The following is a 20,175-nucleotide window of genomic DNA, read 5'->3' on the forward strand; positions in this document are numbered from 1 at the left end:
GAAGGCACACGGGCGGTAGAACAAACAGCCAGCTCGTTGCCCCGCAGGCCTGGGCTCTCCGTCCTTCTACACTGACTGCCTGTACCCGTAAAACGGTCTCAACGGCACTCGCGGCGAACGTGCCACGCCCCCTTCAGACCACAGAGTGTGTTCCATGGACGTGGCTCGAGCAAAGATTTATTCTTCTTACTATGGAAGTTTATCGGCCCTGGTCGCATTTTACCGTGTTTAAACAATTAACTGCAGTTTAAGAAAAATTGTATGATTTATTCAAGAAGAAGAGCTTCACTAATTGAGCAAGTCAATATCTCGTTGCTCCACCTCTGGCCCTTATGCAAGCAGTTATTCGGCTTGGCATTCATTAATAGAGTTGTTAGATGTCCTCCTGAGGAGTATTGTGCCAAATTTTGTCCAATTGGCGCGTTAGAGCGTCAGAATCCCAAGCTGGTTGGAAGACCCTGCCCATAACACTCCAAACGTTCTCAATGGGGGAGAGATCTGGCGACCTTGTTGGCCAAGGCAGAGTTTGGGAAGCACGAAGAAAAGCTGTAGAAACTCTCGCCGTGTGTGGGTGGGCATTGTCTTACTGAAATGTAAACCCAGGAAGGCTTGCCATAAAGGGCAACAAAATTGGACGTAGAATATCGTCAACGTACCACTGTGCTGTAAGGGTGACGCGGATGACAAACAAAGGGGTCCTGCTATGAAAACGAATGGCACCCCAGACGATCACTTCCGATTGTCGGGAGGTATGACGAGCGACAGTCAAGTTGGTATCCCACAGTTGTCAAGGACGTCTACAAATACGTCTTCCCTGATCATCAGGGCTCAGTTCGAAGAGCGACTCCTCAATGATGATAATTCTGTTTCACTCATGAGATTCCAGGCCGAATTTGCGCGACATCACTGCAAATGGGCTTGTTGGTGTACGGAGGTGAATGGTAGTCGGCACAAGGGGCGCTGTAAGCTCAGCCCCCTTTCTCTGAGCCGCAAGTTAATGGTCCTTGTGGTCTCTGAAGCACCAGTTGCACGCAGGAATCTGTGGCCGTGACTGCCTCAGTTTTCACATCCTGTCGCCTTTCTAGGTCGACCGTTTTCTTCTTGACACTTGTGTTCGGCCATGCTTCACCCATTCTTACCATCATAATCGAATAGTGACATCGCTCCTATTCAAATGTAGAGCGATTTACCCATTACTCCGGCTGGCCATTTTGCGCCCAACTACACGTCCTCTCTCAAATGCTGAGGTCTGCGTATATCGTTCACGTTCCCTTCTGCAAGGAATAGTTACTATCCAACTGAGTACACGAAACGTAACTCGCAAAGACCTTATATCGTGGCATCAACGTGTGCCTCGTTTATTTGCCTTGTCTGCTGCGTGGTGCAATTGCTCTGCAGCGCCACACATTCATCCACTGACCGCCAAAGTTTATAGATTTGCATTTTATGCCGATATCTCTATGAATATCGATTTGTGACCATTGCTCTCATGAGATAACATTTTTATGGAGACTTAGTCTCAGCTTTATCTTCTATAAGGATAAAAGCTGAAGCAATGAATTAATATTTATGTCGCAGCTGGGACTTGAACAAGGGCCTCCTGCTGATTGGGGTGCTATTCCAATGTCGGAGAGCCTCGGCTACAGTAACAATGTGAGAAGGGGAAAATGGGCTGAGCATTTGAATTCAAGTTTGTATTATGGAGGGCATTTGACGTACATAGTCCGTGCAGAGGTGGTAACCACAGTGCTATAGTGGTGTAATGAGCCCATCTGCCTAATAAGCAGGAGACCTGAGTTCAAGTCCCGGTTGTGGCACAAATTGTAATTCATTGCTTCAGCTTCTATCCTTATTGTATAATAACATGTAATTAATCTATGCCTTATCTCTGATTAAAGCTAGTACCAACTTGGTTGAAAGAGTGTCCAGTGCGTTCTCAAAGTTTGTAAGTTCCAGTAAAAGCGAACATTCATACTCATTGCGTCAATCTGTTAATTCATTCATAACTTGCCAATGGTCAGCTGCGCTTAATCGCCTTTTAAGGCCAGCTGCTTTCTTTGACGATTAAGATAAGTGATTTTTTTGTATGATACACGAGGACAAATTTTAGTGAATATCTTGCAATTGTGGCTGTGGTGATCTAGCACATAGCGCGCTAGGCTCCGGTCCTGGAGGGCCAGCATCCAATCCTGGGTAGGGGAGGCGACTTTTCTTCGTTCCAGTACCTCCAGGACGGCCACAGGTCCACTCAGCCTGCTATCAGATTAGTACTGCGTATCGTTCCCATGGGCATAAGGCGGCTGGGATGATGGGCCCTCCATCTTCCCTCTCTTGGTGCCTCGGCAAAGAAAGGCTTCACTCTGCCTGCAGCAAGTAGGGTTGCCATATCTAGCTGGGACACACTGAGATGAGGGTGTAGAATTGAAGTAAAAATTTATTTAACGAAATTACTTTTTTGTTTAGAACACAATTACATGGAACTTGTTGGGGCAGAATTAATTGGTACACCCCATTTTTTGGAAGATTTCATCTTTTTCACCAATTCTTTTTTCTCTTTTACCTACTTATAAAACTCCATGCAAGTCAGCTTTTAGTTGTACTGGCACTATTAGATCGATTCCAGTCTCTGGCAGCAGTCGATTTCTTTCATCAGTCCACTGGGCGGACATCAGCGAAAATACTCTTTCCAAATACTCTTTCCTCAGTGGCGTTGAGTGGAGGAACAGAAAACAAATACTCGTATAATTTTAGCAGCAGGCATTTTTGTTTAGGATTTTCGGTTTCGTTAAGAAAGTAAAAAAAAAAATGGTTCAAATGGCTCTGAGCACTATGGGACTTAACATCTATGGTCATCAGTCCCCTAGAACTTAGAACTACTTAAACCTAACTAACCTAAGGACAGCACACAACACCCAGCCATCACGAGGCAGAGAAAATCCCTGACCCCGCCGGGAATCGAACCCGCGAACTCGGGCGTGGGAAGCGAGAACGCTACCGCACGACCACGAGATGCGGGCTAGGAAAGTAAATCCACCTTTCTTCTATACAGTCTTTAGACTTCCGCTTTTCTGAATCACGTTTAGTTTCTAAAAAGCTCTTCATGTGTACACATTACTGAAAACAATTGTCACTTGAAATATTCACACCATTTTTAGTCAGGTATATAACAGTGTTTTCAATCATCACCCAGTCAGGGGTTTCAGATAGCGTCATCCACTCAAATACTTGATATTTATTGAAAGAAATAGCCCATTTCTCTATAATGCATTTGTTTGTACAGCCTGAACATCGGAATTGGATGCTGGGAGCTGCTCTGATTGGTTCCTTTTATTCTCACTAGGATGTAATTAAAGCTTCTTTCATCGTTCCTTAGTAGAATTATCGAACGCAGCCATCCACCCATTCAGTTACAATGTCCAGCCACATTAACGTGACCACCTGTCGGACGCCTGAATAACCATCCTTTGCAATGCGGACTGCTGCGTGACGTGCAGGAAAATAGCTAATGAAGTTCTGGAAGGTACCAACAAGGATACGGAGCTGTCTGATCTTCAGTGCGCTAGATTTCTCGGTTGAGGATCCACAGCGCGAACAGCCCGACTGAAGTTATTCCACAGATTCTCTATTGGGTTTAAATGCAGGGTGTTCGGTAGCCATGGAAATCTAGTAAAATCATCCCGGTGCTCTTCGAACCATGCTTGTACACTACAACCTGTGTGATACTTTGCATTGTCCTGCTGGTAGATGCCCTTGTACCAAGGACAAACAGACTACATGTAGGGATGGATATGATCCCGAACGATAGATACATACTTGCGTTGATCCATTGCGCCTTCCAGAATGACGAGATCACCCAGTGAATGCTATGAACACATTCCCCAAACAATAATGCTCCCTTCTCCGGTCTGAACCCTTCCGACTATTATTGCAGGATGTTTGCTTTGAAGCACTTCACGCTGTACACTGCAATGGCCATCTACTAAAGACGCCACCCGCTGACACTCGGTAGATGTCCAGTTGTGGTGTTGACGTGCATATTCCAGCCTCCGTCGCCGATGAACAGCAGTCAGCAAGGGTCCGTGAACCGGGCGCCTGTTGGGGAGGCCCATGAGCACCAACATTATCTGAACGGTTGTTACGGGGGTACTGTTGGTAGCCCTTGTTTTATTTGGGCAGTCAGTCGGTTAACAGTTGCACCCGTCTATTCACCCGTCCAGATTTCCACAGCCATCATTCACCTCTGTCATCTATGGTCCATGGCGCACCACAGCTGCCTCGACGCTGGCTTTGGATAGCGCCATTTTGTCATGCACGGTATAGTTTAACCACGGGGCATGTGAACTGTTTAGAAACTTAGTGTTTCGGTAATTTTTTTCACCCTTGTCCTGAAAGTCAATGCTCATGCCCTTCTGGACCTCAGATAAATCGTCCCATTCCCGCATTACCACAAATAGAGCACTGTTTTACGCGTCATCCCCATACGCTTTATACACTACTGGCCATTAAAATTGCTACACCAAGAAGAAATGCAGATGATACACGGGTATTCATTGGACAAATATATTATACTAGAACTGACATGTGATAACATTTTCACCCCATTTGGGTGCATAAATCCTGAGAAATCAGTACCCAGAACAACCACCTCTGGCCGTAACAACGGCCTTGATACGCCTGGGCACTGAATCAAACAGAGCTTGGATGGCATGTACAGGTACAGCTGCCCATGCAGCTTCAACACGATACCACAGTTCATCAAGAGAACTGATTGCCGTATTGTGACGACCCAGTTGCGCGGCCACCATTGACCAGACATTTTCAATTGGAGAGAGATCTGGAGAATGTGCTGGCCAGGGCAGCAGTCGAACATTTTCTGTATCCAGAAAGGCCCGTACAGGACTTGCAACATGCTGTCGTGCATTATCCTGTTGAAATGTAGGGTTTCGCAGGGATCGAATGAAGGGTAGAGCCACGGGTCGTAACACATCTGAAATGTAACGTATACTGTTCAGAGTGCCGTCAATGCGAACAAGAGGTGACCGAGACGTGTAACCAATGACACCCCATACCATCACGCCGGGCGATACGCCAGTATGGCGATGACGAATTCACGCTTCCAATGTGCGTTCACCGCGATGTCGCCAAACACGGATGCTACCATCATGAAGCTATAAACAGAACCTGGATTCATGTTTTGCCATTCGGGCACCCAGGTTCGTCGTTGAGTACACCATCGCAGGCGCTCCTGTCTGTTATGCAGCGTCAAGGGTAACCGCAGCCATGGTCTCCGAGCTGATAGTCCATGCTGCTGCAAACGTCGTCGAACTGTTCGTGCAGATGGTTGTTGTCTTGCAAACGTCCCCATCTGTTGACTCAGGGATCGAGACGTGGCTGCACGATCCGTTACAGCCATGCGGATAAGATGCCTGTCTTCTCGACTACTAGTGATACGAGGCCGTTGGGATCCAGCACGACGTTCCGTATTACCCTCCGGAACCAACCGATTCCATATTCTGCTAACAGTCATTGGATCTCGACAAACGCGAGCAGCAATGTCGCGATACAATAAACCGCAATAGCGATAGGCTACAATCCGACCTTTATCAAAGTCGGAAACGTGATGGTACGCATTTCTCCTCTTTACACGAGTCATCACAACAACGTTTCACCAGGCAACGCCGGTCAACTGCTGTTTGTGTATGAGAAATCGGTTGGAAACTTCACTCATGTCAGCACGCTGTAGGTGTCGCCACCGGCGCCAACTTGTGTGAGTGCTCTGAAGAGCTGATCATTTGTATGTCATAGCGTCTTCTTCCTGTTGGCTAAATTTCGCGTCTGTAACACGCCAACTTCGTGGTGTAGCAATTTTAATGGCCAGTAGTGTACATCCTCCACTGCTAGTACTGCCATCTGGCGTTATTTCACGCTGGAGTCGCACAGAGGCGTTGGTGACGCTAATGTGACTGGACCGTGTAAAATGCAAGCACATCCATCATTAAATAATTGTAAGGGCAGATTTTATCTTACGTCTAAAGAAAAACACACATCATGTTGTTCATTGCAGGTCTTTCACCCTTCCGTGAACTGCAGCGATTTGAGTACTTGGCGAGAATGCAACGAAACGTATCCTGTTTCTGATGGTAAGTCTGAAAATACCGACTTACTCATTTAGTTTTAGGTTCATTCTCTCACTTCTTAGCCTCTTCCATTGGCCTCGGTAGCTGTCCACGTTATTGTGAGTTCCCAGGCTCTCCAGATCTTTCTTGACTCCACCTATCCATCTGAATTTTCCTATATGAAGAGGCCTCGTACCCTGCAACTTCCCTTGTTTGCTGTCTTCAACATCCTTTCTTCTCTCCACAGTACCTGTCCCAGCCATTCGTTTCTTCTACTCTCTATTACAGCTGTCACATCTGATTCATTAAATAGCGGGTGGATTTCTCTGTTTTCCCATCTTCTAAAAATTCCATTTCCTGACACTGGTTCAAAGATTTTTATTAACACCTTGTTTTCTAAAGTCATAATCTTTCTCTCCATTTGCTTGCTTAGTGCCCAAGTTCCAGCCCCATATATTAACATTGGCCATACAGTTATCTTGTAAATGCGGAGTTTTGTTGTTCTTGTTAATAGTTTTCTGCTGGACAGTTTGTCCATTGAGAATAGACACCTCTCTGCAGATTTTATTCGGTTCGTTATTTCCTCTTCTATGTTGGTGTATGCACTGACAGTAGTTTCTAGATTCTGGATGGACCTACTCCTCTTAAATTCCATGTCTTCTGTTGCCAGTGATCCATCTGTTTCCTCTTCATTGTTTATTGTTACAGTCATACATTGTTTTATCTGATTATTCTCAGATCCACTTTTTGTGATCACGCTATTAGCACTTAAGTTGTTCTTATTAGTTCCAATTCCTCCTCCGCTATAACGGTAGTATTATCGGCAAAATGCTAACAGTTTCACTTCACCACCTAATTTACACTTTTTTCCAACTGATGACGCTCTTTTTTCTGTCTTCTCCAATAGCAAGGTAAATAGGCTGGAGGAGATGCAGTGTTCCTGTTTGTCACTTGTCTCCACTGTAAAACATTTGGACTTCCTACCTTCAAATCTCACTTCAGTTTTCTCACTGTACATTTTGGACAGCCTGATCAGTTTCGAAGGTACACCTGATTCTTCCATTATCTTCTATATGCGTTTCTGTGGATAATTCCTACATATTATCAATTACTTGTCTGAGAATGAATATGTATTCCTTTGCTGAAATGCCTTATCGAAATCCGACCTGATGCTCTTCAAGGTGTTCCTCTACATATGGTAACAGCCCTAGTAAGAGAATGCAAACAAAGATCTTGTACACACTGCATAGTAACGATATATGCAACTGTAATTCTCAAACTTGGTTCTGTTTCCTTTCTTATGTATTGAACATAGTACTACTTGTTGCCATTCAAAACCGCAGAATCATTCTACACGATGCTTTTCTGCATACTTCTTCGCCTTGTTTCGGTGGTTCTATTGTCATATCATCGGTTCCAGGAGCCTTATTGTTCTTCATTTGCTTTAGAAATTCATCCGTGTCCCTCACATTAGACTCTCCACTTTTGGTCTGGTCCTTCCATAGGTCTTTGTTTCCTCATGTCTTTTGCTACAGCGACACTCAACAGTTCTTTGAAATAGTCCTTCCATAAGTTCATGCCCTCTTCTTGGCCGGCCATCAAGTCACCTTCATTGTTGTACATCGTTGAAATGTTTCATTTGTAACCCTCCAAGAAAAATCTTACATAGCTATACAATCCTCTTACATTGTTCTTGTCTTTGTCTTTTTCAGCTTTTTCTAGTTGCTTGTTGATGAACTGCCTCTTTCCTCTTCCTATTGCTTTCCTAGTTCCTCTTGATGCCTTTTAATATTCTTCTGTACACTGTAGAGCATCGTCACTTAGCATCCTCTGTTTGTACTCTTTTCTCTTCTTTGTCACCTCTTAGCACTCCTTATTGTACTATATTTTATCCCTCCCTTTCCTTTCTTGCATTTTTTGGTGTTCCATCACAGTCTCAAACATTACAGGTAGGAATGTTTCCCGACTTTTTTTTTCTTCCTCTTTTCTTTCTCCTTTTTCTTCTACTTCTTCCAGAATTTGAAATCAATCCTGCAGCCTTACCTTGTATTCACTCCTTATCTCCTCATTAACTGAGTACCCATGTGTGTATTTATTTCATTTCTATTAATCATCTCCTTCTCCTCACCTCTCTCTATCCATCTCCTCTGCCCCCTCTCAGCCCAAATATTTCTCCCCCTCTCCCTGTCCACCACCTCCACCAACTGCTTGCTATCCATCTCTTCCCACCTCCCTCTCTCTATCTATCTGCTACTCACTCCTCTCTTTGTCCATTTCCTCCTCAGCCTCACTCCATCCTTTTCCTCTTTCCTTTCTGTGTCCATTTGCTCTTCCCCCTCTCACTGTCCATGTTCACCGATTCCTTTCTCTGTCCACCTCCCCCTCCCCCTCTCACTATGTCATACAATGGTGTAATTTTTTAGGTACATTCAGCGGCATATGTGGATACTGTCTCCTAAATGAGTTATGAAAAGAATTAGCAGCAAAGAAATAGTAATGAATTTAAACATCATGACATCACGCCTGATGTGACAGTTTTGCTGCATGAATGGCGAAAATAAAGTAAGCGATACATATTTTTCCTTTCGTTATTTCGTTGGGGTTGTAAGAAAGAAAGTTTCGTAAAGGTTTGAATGTCTGTGTCAAGTTTGTTGCTAGTCACTAAGTGATCTCATTCTCGAATAATGGAATGTTCAAATGTGTGTGAAATCTTATGGGACTTAACTGCTAAGGTCATCAGTCCCTAAGCTTACACACTACTTAACCTAAATTATCTTAAGGACAAACACACACACACACACACACACCCATGCCCGAGTGAGGACTCGAACCTCTGCTGGTACCAGCTGCTCAGTCCATGACTGCAGCGCCTTAGACCGCTCAGCTAACAAATAATGGACAGTGCACATAATAGCTCTATGTTATGCAACAAATAGTGTGGAAGTATGGATTAAACATATCGAAGATTGTATAAGTATTTTATTTATTACTTTCAATCGTATCACGTAGCACATATCAGCCAATAAAAGCATTTTTACAAACATTATAAACTCCCAAAGGCAAAGAGTAAATAGCTTTCCCAAAGAGTAAATACTTTCCCCTGATTCGCGTAATATTCTTCAAATCAATAACCATGTATCCTACAACATACTTTCTAAAGTAGCTCATGTTCTTCCTCACGGTTCAGGCTATCTCTGTACCAAATGTTATCTAAATCGATTCATTGGGTTAGTAATAATAAACTTAAACGTCATGCATGATGCACAGTTTTTCACTCATCTCAGCGTTTATGGTGCCGTAAAAACTATATATCATACAATGATACAATTTTACAGATACATTCAGTAGTATATGCGAACACTTTCTGCAAAATGAGTCACGAATACAGTGAGTACTAAAGAAGGAATAAATTAAAACGTTAAGCCTGATGCGACACTGAACCGCGAAAACGTAGTAAGCGATAAACTTTTTTCCTTCTTCATTTTGTTTGGGAGTGTCAGCGAGAAAAAGTTTCGTGAAGGTTTGAAATTATGTTTAAAGTTTGCTGCAAGTCCCTAAGTGCTCTTGATGAATTAAATCTAAATGTTGGCATGTCGTGGCCTATACTTCATTTTCACCCTCACCCTTAGTCTTATAACAGGAAGGTGGTTCTTACCACTACAGCGATTCTTTCTAGACAGTAAGTGATATGTGTACCAAATTTGGTTGAAATCGGTTGCTTGATTTTGGAAGAGATGTGGAACATACATTCTAACATACATTTTTATAATATGTATCAGCTGAGTACCCGTCATTTCCCAGCTATGTGTTTATTCCATTAGCCCATCTCCTACTTCCCCCTCTCTTTGTCCATCTCCTCCACCCTCTTCTCTGTCCGTCTCCTTCACCCCCCCCCTTCTCTGCACAGCCTCCCCCTCCCCCACTCTTTGTCTGCCTCCCCATGTCTCTCTCTCTATCCATTTGCTGCTCCCTATCCCCCCCCCCCCCCCCAACCTGTCCATCTGCTCTTCCTGATCACTCTCTCTGTCTGCTCCTGCCCATCTGTCCATCGACTCTTTCCTCGTCTGTCCACATCCTGCTCATCTCTGTAAGTCCTTCTCCTCCTGCCCTGCTATCTCCTCCTCATTCCCTTAATCCCCTCCTCCCCCCTTTCTTTTCATATCTTTCTCCTCATTCCTCTGTCCATCGTCTCCTCCTGTTTTCTCTACCCATCTCCTGTCTCCTATTACCTTTCTCTGCTTATTTCCCCATCCCCATCTCTCTATCCAACTCCTTCACCAATCCTCTCTCAATCCATCTTTTCCTCTCCCCTTCTCTCTGTCCATCTTCTCATCTTACCTTCCTCTGTCCATCTCCCCCCCCCCTTTCTGTCTGCCTCCTCCTCTTTCTTTCCTCTATCCATCTCGTTCTCTTCCCTTTCTCTATCCATTTTCCCATCCCCCTGCTCGCTCATATCTGTGTCCATGTAATCCTTCCCCCCTTCTGTCTGTCCATCTCTCCGTCACCCATTCTGCCTCCACATAGTCACCACCACTCCAGTAGGAGGCTGCTGGTTCGTATTCCCGCAGTATTTCTTTCCAGATTCAAGTTTGGCTGAATTCGATCCAGGGGTTTAGGAGGAGCTTTTCGTCACCAGCTTTGCAACAAAATGCACTTGTCCCATATATTTAACACACTTACATTACACATACCTGTATTTCACCTTTATCTCTAGCGAGTTTGCTCCTGCAGTTTCGTTTGCACACAGCTCAGTCTCTATGATGTCATGTCTCCTGAACAGTTTGTTGTACAACATATACTATTGCAATCATATTCAGTGTTATATTTGAGTACTGCCTGCAAAATGTGTTGTGAATAATTAGCAGTAAAGCCTTAAAAAATTAAAAAGTTATGCAAGATGCGGCAATTTTCCACGCATTTCAGTGTTTATGATGTTATGTCTCCTGAACAATGTATTGTACGGTTATGTGATTTTGTGACTACATTCAGCGGCATATGTGGGCACTGTCTGCGATTTTTTTGCGAATGGTGTTAGTAACAGAGAAGTAATAGATTTAAACGTTATTCGTGATGTGACAGTTTTTCACGCATTTCGGTGTTTACAACGTTTTATTGTCCTGAACTGTTAGTTGCACAGTGATATAATTCTGTCAGTACATTGAGGGACATATGTGGATACTACTTGCGAAATTTCCTGTGAATAAATAGCAGAGAAGTGATAAATTTAAGCGTCATGTATGATGCGGCAGTTTTTCACGCATCTTGGTGTTAATGACGTCATATCTCCTGGGCTGTGTGTCGTGCAATGATATAATTTTGCAGGTACATTCAGCTGTATAGATGAATACTGTCTGCAAAATGTGTCATCAAGACAGTTGGTAGTAAAGAAGTAATAAATCAAGAACTCATGCCTGTGTGGCAGTTTTACTGCATGAACAGAGAAATTGCAGAAAGCGATAAACTTTTTACTTTCATCTTTTTTTGGGGGTTTGTGAGCGAGAAAAAGTTTCGTGAAGATTATGTGAAAAGTTTGTTGCAAGTCACTAAGTGCTCTCATTCTCTGACATTGGCTGAATAAAGTCTTTGAATTCGCCCTTCAGTCTGCAAATTCGCATGTCATGAGCTACACTACTTTTGCACCCCCAACTCCCAGCCCTTTGATAAGTATGTGGTTCTTACGTCCACAGCGATTCTCTCCAGACAATTGGTTGGTTGGTTGATTTGGGAGAGCAGACCAAACTGCGAAGTCATCGGTCCCGTTAGATTAGTGAAGGATGGGGAAGGGAGTTGGCCATGCCCTTTCAGAGGAACCATCCCAGCATTTGCCTGAAGCGATTTAGGGAAATCACGGAAAACGTAAGTCAAGATGGCCAGACGCGGATTTGAACCATCGTCCTGCAGACAGTAAGTGAGGTGTTTACCGATTGTGGTTGAAATTGGTCCTGTAGTTTAGAAGGAGATGACGAACATAGATATGTACATTTATATATACATCCATTTTTATAATATGTGTGGATGAATATCTTTTTTCCTCGACCCGATTTTTATGAAGTGAAGCCTATACGGTGCTCCAAACTAAGTTCAAGTCGCCTGCGAAAATCCCACGAAAAAGCCATTTCAGCAGCGGAAGATACGACGGTGTGTTTCAACAACTCAGAACATTCGTTAGTGCCAAGCTGGTAAGAAGTTAAATGTGCCTAGACTCGCCACGGACGCCATGCGGAAGATTTTTATGTTGGTTATGACGGTACGAAGATACGCCCATGGTCCAATTCGACATGTTGAAACATTCTGTGAAGCTTTTTACACTGTCAGAATACCCTGTCAAAATGTTAGCTGCTAAGAAGCACTGCAAGTATTTTTAAACGAATTTTGAAAAAATTGCCAAATTAGTAGTTCGCTAGGGGGCTGGAGGGTTATACGAGGTGTGACTGGAAAGTTTTAAGAATGGATCTGCTACTGCTTATTCGTTCGGCGGACAGGTAGACAGAGGGTGGGGAGTGAGCCATTGTTTTGTCCTTGAATGCCGCATGGGTCATTTGAGCTGCTTGAGGCCATGTAGTGCCATGAAGGAAGAGAACTTTGCGAGACAGAAGTCAAGGGCGTTTTCCTTTGATGACACTCGCAGTTTCTTCAATACATTACAGTGCCTCCCTGCATTCATTGTGGTGTTGTGATGCAAGTAGTGAACGAATAACACCCCCTGCCAATCCCAAAAGATGGTTGCCATAAGCTTCATCACCGAATGTTGACCTTTGCCGTTTTTGGGCACTTTCGCCATGATTTTTCCAAACCCTGTTCTGACGTTTTGTCCTAGGAATCGAATGATGGACTCAGATCTCATCCCAGTGATAAGCCGTTTGAATACGAGATTTCCCTTTCTCTGACGCATTTTCAGGAGTATTCTGGCCGAATCCATCTGCTGCTGGTTGTTTTGCTGCGAAAAACCGAATGACAGAGCACATCTCATAAGCAGACACATTTACACGGAGTGTGAGTTTTTAACTACCAAAATTTTTTCAGACAACAATATCGTCCCCTTCAAAGCACAACCCTTCGGTAGCTATGCACCGGCGGAGTCGTTGTTCCAATCTAGGTAGCAGTGCTGAAAGGCTAAAATTTGTAGGGTCTTTTAACATGTCGGTCACAGTCTTTTGAATGTTCTCAAGGGTCACAAAATGACGTCCTTTAAATCATTTTTCAATTTCGGTAAAAGAAAAAAGTCACAAGGAGTCAGATCAGGTAAATGACGGGCTGTGAATCAACAGGAAGGCAGTTTGAAGTCAACAATTCCGTGGTGGAAGTGGCTGTGTGACATAGGGCGTTGTCATGATGCAGCATCCACTTGTCTGCAATGTCCAGTCTCACTCGATTCACCCTTTTCCTGAGTCTTTCAAGGACATCTTTGTAAAACACTTGACTGATAGGTCGTCCTGGAGGAACAAATTCTTTATGCATGAGACCCCTACTATCAAAAGAAGCAAATCAGCATTGTTTTGATATCTGATTTGCTCATTCGAGCTTTATTCGATCGAGGAGGTGTCTCAGTGTGCCACTCTTCACCTCGCCACTCTGTCTCAGGATCGTACTCAAAAATCCAAGATTCGTCACCTGTGATCACACGACTGAATCATTCGTGGTCATTGGCATTCCTCTCAAGAAGAAAAACGCATACGTTTTTTGGATGGACCTTCTATTCAGTTGTGAAGTTTTTCGGCACCATTATGGCACAAGCCTCTCGCGTGTACAAAACTTCGGCCAAAACTTGATAAACTGAGAAAGTGTTTAACAGGTCACCCATCATCCTTATTGTTAAAATTCGGTCCTCTCTTACAAGAGCACGCACACGTTCGGCGTTTCCGTCGGTTTTTGAAGTTGGAGGTCTTCCTGAGCGAAGTTCATCTGCAGCATGTTCTCAGCCTTCCAAAAATGATTTGTGCCAGCGAAAAACTTGTGCTCTTGGCAACGAATGTTCCCCATAGGCCTGTTTCAGCTTTTAAAAGGTCAGACTCATGGATTCCACAAGTTAAACACAAAACTTGATGGCATAACGTTGCTCTAAATTACGTTCTTCTATTTTATAAACACACAACAAAAATTTCACTGAGGGCGCTCTCAGAAATCATTTGATGGCCGTATGGAGCTGAAACAACTGAGCATCTGGAAGGGATGAACGCATCGGTCTACACGAATGGAACAACACAGCGTTGCCAGATAGTTTACAGTGTTATAAGTCTCGTTACGTCTCTCACACACCTCGTAGTAGTGTTAACACCATGCTAACTGGCTGCGTACTGGCAAGATACTGCGGTGTGCATCGTAAGCCAGTGTGAGCGTTGTCAACACAGACCGGTCGAACTCGCCAGCCGTCACCTGAAACACACACACTTTATTTTGCAGAGAAATAAAATAGGGAAACTTACTTAGTGGAGGATCCTCATATTTTGTGTGTCCTGCCATGTGCAGGATCAGAGGCTTCTATAGGTCTACCTCCTAACCTGGAGGTGGTTTGGATGTTTGGACTCCTCGGTGGATTTGTTTTCTAGCGTTCAATTGGCGAATGATGTTGCTGACTAGTGGCCTGGCGATCCGCTACTACGATCAGCTGTTACCAATGACTGTTGACTCTTGTGGTGTCAATTTTCCTCTAACTAAAATAATTGCAGTGTCCCTTGAAACAGCGTACGCAGTGATGTGCTGTCGGCGGTTTTTAATTAGGGTCGAGTGAGGGAAACATCTACCCCTACATTATTGCTGCTGCCTAGATAGTATGTACGAGGGTAAGTCAATTATTATCCACAATTTAGTTATATTTTTGTTTATTTTGGTAGTACTGTCGTTTCACGTTGATGACGCATGCTTTGTTTATTTGTTGTTATATCTTTGCAATTTTCAAGCTGCTAGGTTAGTTTTGTTGTCGCTGCCATGCTGTTAATCATGGCTGCTCCGCTTTCTATTTGCACCAAAGAAGAGCAACGTTCAGTGATCCGTTTTTGTTTGTTTTTTTTTGTCGGAAGGCATATCAAGGCCGAAATTTATAGAAGACTTCCAGTACAGTACGGGAACAGTGTTTTGCTACAACGGAGTGTCTACGAATGGATTGAAAAATTCCGAAATGGTCGCACAAGTGTTACGCACTGTTAAGGAGCCGGACGACCGTTTACCGCCACAAATGGAGAAACCATTGAGCGTTCACGTGAAATTATTCTCTTAGACAGACGATGAACTATTGACGATGTAGCACATCATCTGCAAATTAGTCACAGTTCTGCCTACGAAATGATCCACAACAGACTTGGGTTTCATAAAGTTTGTGCAAGATGGGTCCCAAAACAACTCGCATAGTTGCATAAACAGACGCTCTTGGACATCTGCCAAAAACATTTGGATCGCTATGGTAACGAAGGGGACGACTTCGTAGACAGGATCATTACTGGTGACGAAACATGGATCCATCATTACGAGCCGGAGAGTAAACGGCAGAGTATGGAAAGGAAACATCCAAATTCGCCGTGCAAGGAAAAGTTCAACACCCAGCCGTCCGCAGGAAAACTGATGCTTACGGTTCTTTGGGACGCACAAGGTCCAGTACTGGAACATTATGGGGAAAGGGGCACAACATTAAACAGTGTACGTTACAGTGAGATGCTTACTGCCAAGCTAAAGCCTGCAATTCGAAGCAAACGCCGAGAATTGCTGTCAAAAGGTGTAGTGTTGTGTTGTTGCACGACAATGCCCGTCTGCATACTACTGCCCACACTGCTGAAACGCTCCAGAAACTCAAATTTGAAGTACTGGATCATCCTCCATATAGTCCCAATCTTGCCTCTTCTGACTATAACTTGTTTGGTCCACTCAAACAGGCGTTAAGGGGCCGTCAAAAATGGTTCAAATGGTTCTGAGCACTATGTGACTTAACTTCTGAGGTCATCAGTCCCCTAGATCTTAGAGCTACTTAAACCTAAGTAACCTAAGGACAGCACACACACCCATGCCCGAGGCAGGATTCGAACCTGCGACCGCAGCGATCGCGCGGTTCCAGACTGTAGCGCCTAGAACCGTTCGGTCACTCCGGCCGGCTAAGGAGCCGTCGATTTGCCTCGGACGAAGCAGTGAAAGAAGCGGTACATTCCTGGCTCGCAGCTCAATCGAAAACCTTCTTTTATGAGGGCATCAGGAAGCTTGTACAACGATGGACAAAGTGCGTTGAAACGTAAGGAGACTATGTCGAAAAATGATGTTCTTGTAAGTTCCCTATTTGATTACAATAATATTTTATAACTACTTTGCGGCCGGCCGGAGTGGCCGAGCGGTTCTAGGCGCTACAGTCTGGAACCGCGCGACCGCTACGGTCGCAGGTTCGAATCCTGCCTCGGGCATGGATGTGTGTGATCTCCTTAGGTTAGTTAGGCTAAAGTAGTTCTAAGTTCTAGGGGGCTGATGACCTCAGAAGTTAAGTTCCATGGTGCTCAGAGCCATTTGAACCATTTTTTAACTAATTTGCGGATACTAATTGACTTACCCTCGTAACTGAAAGTCCCTCATAAATGTACTTACCTTAGAACGGCGTTTCGGCCCGTTGATGAAAGGGCAGGAGCTCGGCAATGCTTACCTGCTTGTGCATCATTGCAAAAAGTGCATGCAGTACGCTCTCTCCATTGCAGTAATGCTTAGGGGATATCGAGTGCTTCAGTTGGCAAAGGATTTATTGCGATTGGTCAGTTAAAAAGAAATTGAATTTATTTGGAAGTGCAGTGGTTTCACAAAACTATACATAACAGAAAGTACACGTCCCCAAATACACTTATGCCGACACCAAAGCAGAGAGAGCCATACCGACCAAAACAAAGCTGAGCGTGCACATTCCCAAATATGCTTCTATTAGCACTGTGAAGGTGGCATAAAATTTGCTGCAGAATCAGCGAGGAAACAAATATATGGAAAACACGGACAAGAAGGGACAGGATTGTGGGGCGTATGTTACGACATCAGGGAATAACTTCCATAATTCAAGAGGTAGTTGCAAAGATTGGAATATATCCAACAAATAATTGATGACAGTGGGTACAAGTGCTACTCTGAAATGAGAAGGTTGGCGCAGAGTACGAAATCGTGGTGGGTCGCATCAAACCAGACAGAAGACTGATGCTCACGTAACAACTGATAAACCAAAGGCACTGATCAAAACCTGTGTTCTGCCATGTGGGTGTTACGCATTTATTTAATTCAAAAACAATACATTCTTGGCGATAGCCCAATGTAGTTCACTAGTCCCAAAAGTCACTAAAAATCTCACACTTACAAGGAAAATGACACTAACAGCGACCACGTGGTTATAAACGATTTATAAAGGGGAGAGTGAAGTACCTGGGGGGATAATGTACCTACGAACGTTTGATGTTTCCTGGTTCGTGTTTCAGCCTAGTGATTTATTTTAGAATCACATGAAGGTATGCGCAGTAGAGAGCTAAAATCAGTTACTGTAATTTTTTTGCATTTTTTGTTGATGTGAGGCTTTGTTTGCGCAGCATTTGTAACTATTCTTAATTCCTTACATTTATGTGCTGCGACATATATTTAAGCCATTTGGAAGGTGATATTAATTCTTCAGCCATAGAATTTCACGGTGAGTAAAATTCTATATATTTTTAAAACTAATTGTATAGCATATGGTCAGGTAAGCCAACGTTGGTTGTACACCGTCTTGTACCTTGACACGGAAGAAGTTATTCTATCGTGGAAGAAGCGATATTTGCAAATGAAGTAATTGTGAGTTCCTTTAATGTCGTAGCAATTTGACCTGTCCTGAAGATGGAAATTTGTGTTTTCAATAGCTTTCATTTCAAAAAGTATCCAACTTTTAACTAGGTTTTGATAATGCTTCTACTTAATTTGATTTAACTTTTTGGTTATTGCGATTTTTTAAAGTAATAATGTAACAGACAGACTATTAAATACAGCATCGGCTAGATTATATCAACTGGGACACTTTTAAATTTCAGTTGAATATTTGTTCCTAAGTACTTGATCATATTGTACCCTGACACACTTTTCCACACTTGGAAAACCTTACTTTTGTGGAGTACTTTCTGTAATTACAGAAAAGGACTGTAGCACTTTAAAAGCGAATGCTATCATTTAAAAATTGAATAACAAAATATGGCAAACTTCAGTTACAATACTGACTAGAGGTGGAAGTCTTAAAAGTGTTTCAAGGTACAACACTCTCTCCTGCTATCGCCAAGACAACACATACATGAAGAACTAGCACGTTGGAGTGTGGGACATGGCTGTTCTGTGCAGCCGTCTTCTATACCAATGGAAGCCATTAAATCAGCTGCTAGATTTAATCGACGATGTTGGAGTTGCCCTGGTCACAATACACGATGACCACAGAACATGTTAATAATACAGCTTCTCTGGAGCTCTTTCTTGTAAGATCCTCAGGATATGCGTGTACATCTTTTTCTTGCCGCGCACTGTGGCACAGAGACATATGACGAGTGCTGCTTCGCAATGTCTTTTCCCTGAAACAACAGACAGCAACCCTATTTATAGCTTCTATTGAGTACTTTTCAGCCAGGACTGTGAATAAATATTTGTCTGCAAACGACTCTTGAAGTTTGATAAAGCTCTTTCAGGGATTCTGCCATTCATCCTGTTTCCAACTCTTAACAGAGCATACAAAGAACGTAAACATTGCGTGCTATTTCACGTTTTCCCCCGCTTTGGTAAACGGACAGTCCCATTCTTGTAGGAAGGGTTATCCTCGTAGAGAAATTGCGCCACAACACATGGGTTCAATGAAAGCACCAATGCACCAATGTTCTAGAAGCTTTGCAACTATAATAACCAGAACTGGATCCTGTGTCTGCTAGTTGCATTAACCAGACACCTCAACATAATACGCTTCTGCAGCGGGAATTGCCATAGTCACCCATATGCTCTCGCAATGGTTTGGTTCCTATGCAACATTAGCTACATATGTCGAACATACAGTAGCTCCTGAAAGAAGATATGTAGGCTTACACAGAATCAGCCAATTAAACTTTACTATTACATCACCCTGAATTTTCTTAATTTCTATACGTAATCAGATAATTATACAAGTACCATAAAGCTAGAATTAGACGAGATGGAGCGTGAACTGCAATCCAGTGCAACACTACAGGAGGCACATGAAAAACGTACTACCTCAGTGACCTCAGAGATGAAGAGTCCCATGCTTGCGAACCGCAAACCGCCAGTGATCAAATTAACCGAATTCGTCCATCAAGACCAGTGCAATCAACTATTTTTTTGACATGTCGACAGTGCAATACAGCAGTTTTACCTAATTAAATGTCTCACGAATGTATAAAATATGGGTACTAATGACCTCAGCAGTTGAGTCCCATAGTGCTCAGAGCCATTTGAACCTAACTTCTGAGGTCATCAGTACCCTAGAACTTAGAACTACTTAAACCTAACTAACCTAAGGACATCACACACATCAATACCCGAGGCAGGATTCGAACCTGCGACCGTAGCGGTCGCGCGGTTCCAGACTGTAGCGCCTAGAACCTCTCGGCCACTCCGGCCGGCAAATATGGGTTGTTTACCATGTTATGAATATACTCACAGCATATTCATTCAGCTAAGCTTAAACGGCAAAATCATTGTGTGTTGTTTCAGAAACGATCATTTCCTTCCGGAAAAACGGCACTATACCAGACAAGTATGATACAACGGCAAGGGTAAGTGCAGGTATCAGCAGGTATCATTATTATTTGTATCCAGTGTGCATGATGTAATAAATATTCTTATTTTCCAGTGCTTCGCTGACTGTTATGGAAAGAAGACCACTATGGTAAGCAATTACTCTCTGAATCTGTTATCGTCTAGAAATATTTTTATGGGATGTACCAATATAGTGCTACATTTCCTGCAATATTTCATTAGTTTTGGAAGGAAAATCAGCATTGGTCGTATTTTGTTTTATTGTCAGCAAAATCGATTTTCGGTCACTTAGTGACCATCCTCAGTGCTGTAATATACAATTAAAATTGTGCCTACCAAT

General features: G+C 43.3%; 1 protein-coding gene across 1 annotated transcript in view; it reads left to right on the plus strand.

Moving 5' to 3' along the window:
- Positions 1-20,175, plus strand: part of LOC124621818 — a 119,017-nt gene that overhangs the window by 10,707 nt on the left and 88,135 nt on the right. The window contains exons 2-4 of the mRNA XM_047147260.1: positions 6,065-6,140; positions 19,791-19,852; positions 19,930-19,965. Of these exons, the coding sequence (XP_047003216.1) occupies positions 6,065-6,140; positions 19,791-19,852; positions 19,930-19,965 (174 nt within the window). The remainder of the gene's footprint in view (positions 1-6,064; positions 6,141-19,790; positions 19,853-19,929; positions 19,966-20,175) is intronic.

This window comes from Schistocerca americana, chromosome 1 (genome assembly GCF_021461395.2).
Source record: "Schistocerca americana isolate TAMUIC-IGC-003095 chromosome 1, iqSchAmer2.1, whole genome shotgun sequence".
Lineage (NCBI taxonomy): Eukaryota > Metazoa > Arthropoda > Insecta > Orthoptera > Acrididae > Schistocerca > Schistocerca americana.